Here is an 8,858-nt window from a genome sequence, read left to right on the forward strand (position 1 = left end):
GGGGAAACAAGTTTTAGCTGCAGGAATCTCCTTAAAACTCTCATTAGGCCACCTTAAACAGGCAATCCTTAGCATACGAGGATACGGTAATCTCCGATTCAGAAATTACTAGATCCGCAATGAAAAAAACTGGCCCAAAATTAATTACTAAAAGCTTCACATAATGACACATATTGAGATAAGATCAAGACTTAATGGTTATTCTGAAATGTCAATGTACGTTTGGGAACCCTAATTAAGACTTAAGGCAAAAGAAAAACACCTGGCTAAATTCTTAACCCAAGAGAGTCGCAGAAATACACATCACAAGATCAACCGAAACAGTAACCAATATAAAGGAAAAAGGGGACGGCTGGGAACGGTAGCTGAAGGAAGTGATTGTTGTTAAATTTTCAATTCATTTATTCACGAAAGTACAAGCACTATCATTAACACTGTACAGGCGAGCTGAAAGGATAAGGACAAAGGTTGGAAGAGAGAAAAATGTAAATAAATCTCAAAGTTCATGAAGATTTGAGTATTTTCCAAGGCTGTGGCAGTATCACATCCACCAAAGAATCTGGAGATTAATGACCGCCTAGAAATAGAAATTTTTAAAAATTAGGCCAAGTTAAAAAATAATTTAAAAAATAATGGTTGCAATCCCAGGTCGTATCAGTTATAAATATGGAATGACAGTACTTTTACCACGAAAGATCCCCACAGTTTGCTAATAATGGCTTTACATGAGGTTATTACACACCAAAAATGTGAGGCTTTGAGGTACGAGAAAATTATGATCATGAGAGGGTGGGGCCAAATTTTCGATCACAAAAATCAGAGCTTAACTCATCCTTTTAATTCTCAATATTACCACCATTTACTTTACTCTCACGACTTCCTTTTTGATTACAACTAGTAACCCCTGCCCCCTTTCAGCAAAAAATATCTTGACCACATTACTGTTGCACTTTGGTTACAACTAAAACAATTTGTTAGATAAATGATAGGCTACGATGTAGTTTTTAAACAGGTATATTGTTAGCGAGGTGGTAAGCCACCTGCACCCGAGCGCGTCCAGTACGAGACTGACTTGCAGGGCGAAGCCGAAGTCGCCAGTCGACTCACAGTCGAACCGCGCCGTCGACCGGTCAACTACGGCGATACAATCGATTACCTTTTCAAACATTCCGCCCACCTCTCTTCGATACATAGAAGAGATAATTCTACAATTTTCATGATAGCAAAAAAAATACTAACAAAGCAACAAAAATATCCTGTATGAAACAAAAAAAAAAAACTTTCAGTGTATTGAGAATATTTAAATGTCCATTCACTGCGATGATTGATTAGAAACATTATTCAAGATTATGAGTTTTGACAGCGGTCTTATCATTACTGAATTATTGAATTTCACTTTCACTACCCTCACTAGTCCATCATCACCAGGGTACACATGTATTATCCTAGCAAGAGGCCATTGCGCTGGAGGAGTGTTCTCACAACGAAGAATCACCAGGTCACCAATGTTGATTTGTGATGTCCGGTGAGTCCATTTCTGTCGCTGCTGGAGCGATTGCAGGTACTCCCTTGACCACCTTTGCCAGAAATGCTGGAGCATCTGTTGAACTATTTTCCAGCGTTTTAAAACAGGTATAATTTCATCGATTAGTGAAGGCTCTGGAATGATAAAAGATGCAGAATGAATTAGAAAATGTGCAGGAGTTAAAGCTTTGTTATCAGTAGGATCATCTGTTAGGGGAATAAGGGGGCGGGAATTTAAACAGGCTTCAACTTGACAGAGTAATGTGGTAAGCTCCTCGAAGGTCAGCTTTGTATCTCCGATGACCCGTCTGATGTGATGTTTAGTGGATTTGACGGCTGCCTCCCAAATTCCACCGAAGTGAGGAGCCGCAGGAGGGTTGAAGCGCCACTCCGTCCCGGTAGACGCCAAAGCCTCTGCAATGGTGCGGTTGTAGTCAGATGACCTCTGGAACATCCTCTTGAGCTCCTGGTTAGCACCAATAAAATTGGTACCCCTATCATTTAGCAGTAGAGAACAATGTCCACGTCGTCCCACAAACCTTCGGAACGCTGCGATGAACGATTCTGATGAGTAACTTGAAACTGCTTCTAGATGCACCGCCCGTGTACTAAGGCAAATGAAAATACAAATAAAACCTTTATAAGAGCTCTGACCTCTCCCAAATGATGCTCTTATAGATGTTGGTCCCGCATAGTCAACACCTGCTCTTGAAAATGGTCGACTAGGTACTATTCTATGGGCAGGTAAATTTCCCATTATTTGATATGCAAGTGTTGCTCTGTAACGTTGGCAATTCAAGCACCGGTGAATAATTGTTTTAACTATCTGACGACCCTTCACTATCCAGTACTGAGTACGTAATGTCGTCAGTGTAAGCTGTACGCCTCCATGAAGAGTTGCTTTATGACAGTCCTCAATTATTAACTCAGTAAATGGATGTTTGCTGGGTAGTATCAATGGATGTTTTTCATCATCAGATAGCAATGAATGCTTGATTCTACCACCAACTCGCAAAAGTCTTTCCTTCACAAAAGGTGAAAATTTCACTAATGCACTTTTCTTAGGAAGGATTCCAGCTTTCTCCAACTGAGAAATTTCCTTGGCAAATGATTGGCGTTGAACCATGTACACTAATAGCAATCTCGCTCGATTAACTTCACTAGGGGTTAGGAATTGCTCAGAATAAATTGCACTAATTTTAAACCAAGCTTCATGAAACACTGGATGGATCACTTTCTTACCACTAAGAAAACGGATCATGTAAGCCATTACATGTTTGAGAGTTTTTAACGTAGAGTATTTTTTAAAAAATATTTAAGGCATCGGTTTTTTCAAGCACACTAGTAGTTAATGATGCAGTCAATTTTCCCACTAGAAGCTCACTAGATAAGAATTCCTTTGCCTGGAATTTAGAACTATTTGGCCAGTACTTCTCATGTGTTGAGAGCCAACTTGGCCCAGACCACCATAATTTTTGATCTCTCAATGTTGATGGAGAACAACCCCTAGAAGCTAAATCAGCTGGGTTGAATTTCGTTCCCACGTGATGCCACTTAACATTTGATACTAAAGAATGGATATCAGAACATCTATTGGCCACAAAAGTAGGCCATCACGAGGGATGGTCCCTCAGCCAATACAGGACGTCTTGAGAGTCAGTCCACAAATGTATTTCAAGCAACTCAGACTCAAACATTATCCGATTCTGATTGATTAGCTTAGCAAGCAAGTGAACAGCACATAATTCCAATCGAGGAATGCTAAGTGTTCTCAAGGGGGAAACTTTAGTTTTTGCCTGAATTAATTTCACTGTAAACACTGATCCTGAGCATTCACTATCAGTACGCAGGTACAAAACTGCTGCATAAGCAGATTTAGACGCATCAGCAAATCCATGCAATTGCAAGGTATTGTTAGAATTACTAAAACCCAACCATCTTGGAATTTTGATGTTAGAAACTTGAGATAATTTACCATAATATGTTTGCCAAAAATCAGCATCAGATTGGCATAACTCTTCATCCCAACCTATTTTAATCAGCCAAAGCTTTTGCAAAAATATTTTGGCTAAAATTACAATTGGAGCGAGCCAGCCCAATGGATCAAATAACTTGGCTGCGGCTGATAATACTCGTCTCTTTGTCCAGGGTTCAGAATATTGCTTGATTTTGACACTAAATTTGAAATAATCTTCATTCGGTTGCCAAGTAAGTCCTAATACAGCAAAGTCTGAATCGTCCTCAAAGAGTAATTCTGGTTCACTGGCTAATAAGTCATTAGGCAGCTGTTCCATTAAGGCAGGAGCATTTGAAAGCCACTTGCGCAATGGAAATCCGCCCACCTTGCACAAGTTAATAACTTCCTGTTGTTTCAACAAGGCGGTTTGAATGTCATGACCTCCCGATAGCACATCATCCATGTAGGTTTCTTCACTAAGAATGATGGAGCCCAATGGAAAGTTAACAGCTTCATCCTTTGCCAGTTGCTTAATGACTCTATTAGCGATAAACGGACTACATTTTAATCCATATGTTAGTGTACAAAGGAGAAAAAATTGTACCTTCTCTAACGGATTAAATCTCCATAAAATAGTTTGAAGATGTATATCTGCCTCGTGTACTAATATTTGCCTATACATCATTTTAATATCTGCAGTAAAGGCATACCTGTATTTGCGCCATGCCGAAACCAAAGATGCAATTCCTGGCAGCAAGTTAGGTCCTGCATACAGGCAATCGTTTAAGGAAAATCCTTGATTTGTTTTGAGCGAACCGTTAAAAACTGTCCGCAATCGTGTAGTAGTACTACTTGTGACACCATGGTGTGGAAGAAAAACATATTTTTTAAGGTTCACTTCAGATTCTGGAATACACTGCATGTGCCCAGAGACTAAATATTCTTGCATAAATTTACAATAGGATTGTTGAAAATCTAAGTCCCTTTTGAATTTATTTTCCATACGGAATAATAAAGTCATTGACGGATGGTAAGTATCTCCAAGCTGTTTTAATTTTTCAGATAATATTGGAAGTCTCACTACATAGCGTCCATCTGAATTCCGTGAGTAAGTAGATTTAAAATGACTTTCACAAGCCTGTTCTTCAGGAGTGAGAGAAACACTTACAGCATTAATCTCTTCCTGTAGCCAAAAACGCTGAAGCAGGGAGTCCACCGACATTTCGGAACTATGAAGTACTGTGGGTGTTGGCGTGGACTGGGAATAGTCAAAGTTTGTCTCACCAGAAATGATCCAACCCAAGGCCGTGGCTGTAGCAATGGGTTGATTCGGCTTTCCTTTGATGATATCTCCTTCTACCACTCTAGCATGCACGGCTGCTCCAAGAAGTAACTCGATTGGTGCATTCTGAGCGAAGTTAGGATCCGCTAACACCAAGTCCTTCAAGTGAGACCAATCGTTGACCCCGTATCGAGTGCCTGGTGTATAGGAAGTTACTCGGGGCACCACCAACACCTCAGTTTTGCAGCTGAACGATGATGGAAACCTCGGCTTTATTGTAATGCTGGAAGCAGCTCTGCATGCCACATGTTGCTTTCCTCCAAGTCCACTAACTGTCACTGAAATTGATTGTTTATGTAATTTAAGTCTTTGGCACAAAGATTCAGTTATAAAACTGGATTGAGCACACTGATCAAGTAGCGCTCGAGCAGGCACTACTTTTCCACCAGGGCCCTGTACGTTAACCCAAACAGTGGAAAGCAACACAAAATCAGATTTGCTTCTGACTTCGTTATTCAAATGAACATTAGCGCTTGTAGATGCATCTAGTAGAGAGGAAGGTTTTGATGAGTTTTCACCATCCCTTTTCTCACCACCATCGGTTAATCCTGAATTATTTAACTGAATATGTATTAACGTATGATGCCTTTTATGGCAGATTTGGCATCTCTTTTTTGATAGGCAATTGCGTAGCACATGATTACCTAAGCAATTCAAACAAAGCTCTTTTGATTCAACAAAGGTTTTGCGCTGCTCAGTAGTTTTGGCTCTAAACATTTCACAATAGGCCAGCCAATGATTACGATTGCATAAAACACATAACGGTTCCCTTGATAATGTTCGTCCAGTTATATGGCAATTCTCGGTAATGGGAAACCCTCTTCTGTCATGTAATACCTTCCGTCGGAAAGGCACTCTGTTGCGAGCACAAGGCGAATGACTAAGTGAGCTAGGCTCCAATTTACAGCTTTCGATATTGTCCAAGCTCATGATTTTAGTCTTAAGGAAGTTTTTTAGCATTTCATAATCAGGTGGAGTTGTTGACTCCTTTAATTTAATTTCCCACGCTCGACGTGTTTGTGGGTCTAATCTCCTTTCGGTAATTATGACAATTAAATCATCCCAATGCCCTACTGGCCGTTGCAAAGCCTCAAGCGCTAGCAAAGGATTAATTGTGCCAGCATAAATACGGCGGAGTTCGGAGGCAGATTCATTTTTCATTGGCTTTAGATCTAATAAGGATGCGAGATGGGCACTGATCGATCTTCTTGTATTTTCATAATAATCTTTCAATGACTGCCAAGCAAGCATGAAATTTTGTTCTGTCACTGGAATAGTACGAATCAAATCTGCAGCTTCACCAGATAGAGCACATTTTAAGTACTGCAACTTTGTAACGTCCGAAATATCATTGCGATCCACAATTATTGATCTCATTAAGTCCCGGAATGTTTCCCAATCTCGGAAATCACCAGAAAATTTTGGCAATTCTGCAATAGGCAATCTCACTTGTTGATCACACACTGAACGTGAAGGATTATTTTCCCGATCTATTTCACGAGTACTGGAACCCGTCTCCAGACAGATAAGAAATTCTTCAAATTCTCCCTTTCGCTGGAGATAAATTTCCTCGGCATAATCAAAAAAGTCTGAAGTGCAATACTCATGATTGGTATCGAAACGTTCACTTTCAGTCATTTGTTCATGACAATCTTTTATTTTTTGCCAATAGCTCTCAACATTCTCCAAGCGCACTTTACAGGAGCCTCGGCTCATTTTCGCAGCACCTTCCTTTTTTAAGTTAACAAAGGCATTATCAATTTTCTTTAAATAAGACTTCTGTTTCTCAAAAAAGCCTTCCATTTTTTAACACCATGAATTTAATTTAATGTCACTAAACTTATTCCCATAGGCAATAGATACGATGAGCAATAAGTTTCGATAATTTAATATAAATTGAAACGATCTTACTGATTTTGGACGTCTTTCTTCTCGGGTTGATGTTCGAGCCAGTCTGGAAAGTACACGATCCCCTTAGTGGGTTGATGAGTAAGCCAGCCTGGAATGCATGCGAGTCTCTTCGTTGCGGTAGTCAGCTGATATTCACATGGCGTGAAGTTCTGGGTGATTCACCAACGGCCTTGTTGCTTCGTTGTCTTCACTGCTGAGATCTGCCGTTGAATTCACTCCGATTTGTAATAAGACTTTTAGTAGACCGCGATTAGTTTTAAAGCACCTTATACCCGTTTTTCGATTGATATGAATAGCACAATCAAAAGATGATTCGGCTCACGAGGGTTCAGCATAGATGAAGAGCCGGGGATTTCAATGAAACCATGATCATGCGTTCCCGGAATCGAGAATATTTCGAATTATATCCCTATCCGGCCCGAAGGACCAAAAAATGTTAGGTAAATGATAGGCTACGATGTAGTTTTTAAACAGGTATATTGTTAGCGAGGTGGTAAGCCACCTGCACCCGAGCGCGTCCAGTACGAGACTGACTTGCAGGGCGAAGCCGAAGTCGCCAGTCGACTCACAGTCGAACCGCGCCGTCGACCGGTCAACAACGGCGATACAATCGATTACCTTTTCAAACACAATTTCTAAACAGGCCATGTCCCCTGTAAAAATGTCAATATTTACGTAGGAGGATCACTGTTAGTCCATGTAGATTATTGTACGCCACACAACAAATTCTTGCATAAAATGAGCATGGATCGAAGCATAACTAACGCCAGGGCACCATTAATCTAATCCCACCAGATAACAGAAGCTACCATAATAATTTCACTGTCATTAAGTCCTAAAACTAGAGTAGGATACACATCAACACTTTCACCATGATGATAAAAACACTAATTCACTACACAACTGTATCTAATTGAAATGAAATAATACAAGTTTTCCCTATCATCATAAGTAAACATTCGTGGTGGTGCGATATTTTTCCTCCACTTTTCTGTACTCACACAAAATTCTTCTCTAAATATCTAAAGCCATCCATTAATTGGAAAGCGAGCTACGAAATCACCGTGGTTATAAACTATTAATTAAGTACAAAAGCACAATAAGTAAAAACCGATGGAACCATTCCTCCACGGCAATGTGGCATGATATTACTTCGGTATTATGTGAAAAACATGAACCATTGAATTCCCGCGAAGATAACAATAAAAAGTTCACTAAATAAATGGGGAAGGCTAATGTACTCTGGCTAAAATTCACATCAGCCAGTTAAACAATCATAATCATTAAAAACTCAACGTGGGGTAGATGAGATGGACTATAAGTTATTCAAACGCATGAAGTAAAGGAAACGTAATTTAAGCTTCAGCTTGAAGCAATAGCCACGAGAAAATTGAGTGAATAATAAGCTTTGCCGTATCGACCTCTTTAAAAACATGAGAAAGGGCATGCATGGAGGAATAAACAAGGCCGCCATTGCAGATACTGCAGTATTTCCGCTATCTATTTGCACCGCTAATTTATTCTTAGCGAATAACACATATTTTCAATAAAAAATGAGGTCACTGAGATCTAAAACCAAGAAACAATTACCAAACTAACGATATCAGGAGCCATAAAACTAACATAGGTAACCCACCGCATTTTGAGTACTTACCACTGCTTTGAAAAAGCTTTTATTTTCAGCTCAGCCGTTCTTCCTGGTTTTCCTGTATCTTGTAGAATTATTAGACACATAACAAAAGCGCGATGCACGGACCATCTTCAAATTTAATAGCTTTTTAGCAATATAAGACATCTTCCAAGTGACGACCTCCTCTGGTTCACCGTTGAAATGCATGAAACAGCAACGCGATACTGGACGCGCGACACGCTCACGGCGCCACGGTTACGAACTAAAAAAATTGAATAACGTGGGAGGATTTTGGGGCCAGCCAACCAGCGGCGTAGCAGCCGAGTTGGAGGGGGCTGACCATAGGTTTCTCTGTAATGAAAAATGCGCGCGGCGGCCACATTGAAAATAAGTAAAATTATGCGGTAAATTCAAACCAAATAGTGCTAACGGCTTACCATCCACCGAAAAAAGAGGGTTTAAAATTCAAAGTAGCCTAATTATTTCTTTACTAA

General features: G+C 40.0%; 1 protein-coding gene across 1 annotated transcript; it reads right to left on the reverse strand.

Moving 5' to 3' along the window:
- Positions 1-998: 998 nt before the first annotated feature.
- LOC124165866 lies at positions 999-7,382 on the reverse strand. Its single transcript, XM_046543401.1, has 3 exons — positions 7,269-7,382; positions 4,650-6,554; positions 999-1,659 (listed from the first exon to the last, which is right to left on the reverse strand). Exons 1-3 carry the CDS (start codon positions 7,380-7,382, stop codon positions 1,648-1,650), a joined length of 2,031 nt encoding a protein of 676 aa, XP_046399357.1. The 3' UTR covers positions 999-1,647.
- Positions 7,383-8,858: the final 1,476 nt, after the last annotated feature.

The sequence above is a fragment of the Ischnura elegans genome, chromosome 9, assembly GCF_921293095.1.
Source record: "Ischnura elegans chromosome 9, ioIscEleg1.1, whole genome shotgun sequence".
In the NCBI taxonomy this organism is placed as follows: Eukaryota; Metazoa; Arthropoda; class Insecta; order Odonata; family Coenagrionidae; genus Ischnura; species Ischnura elegans.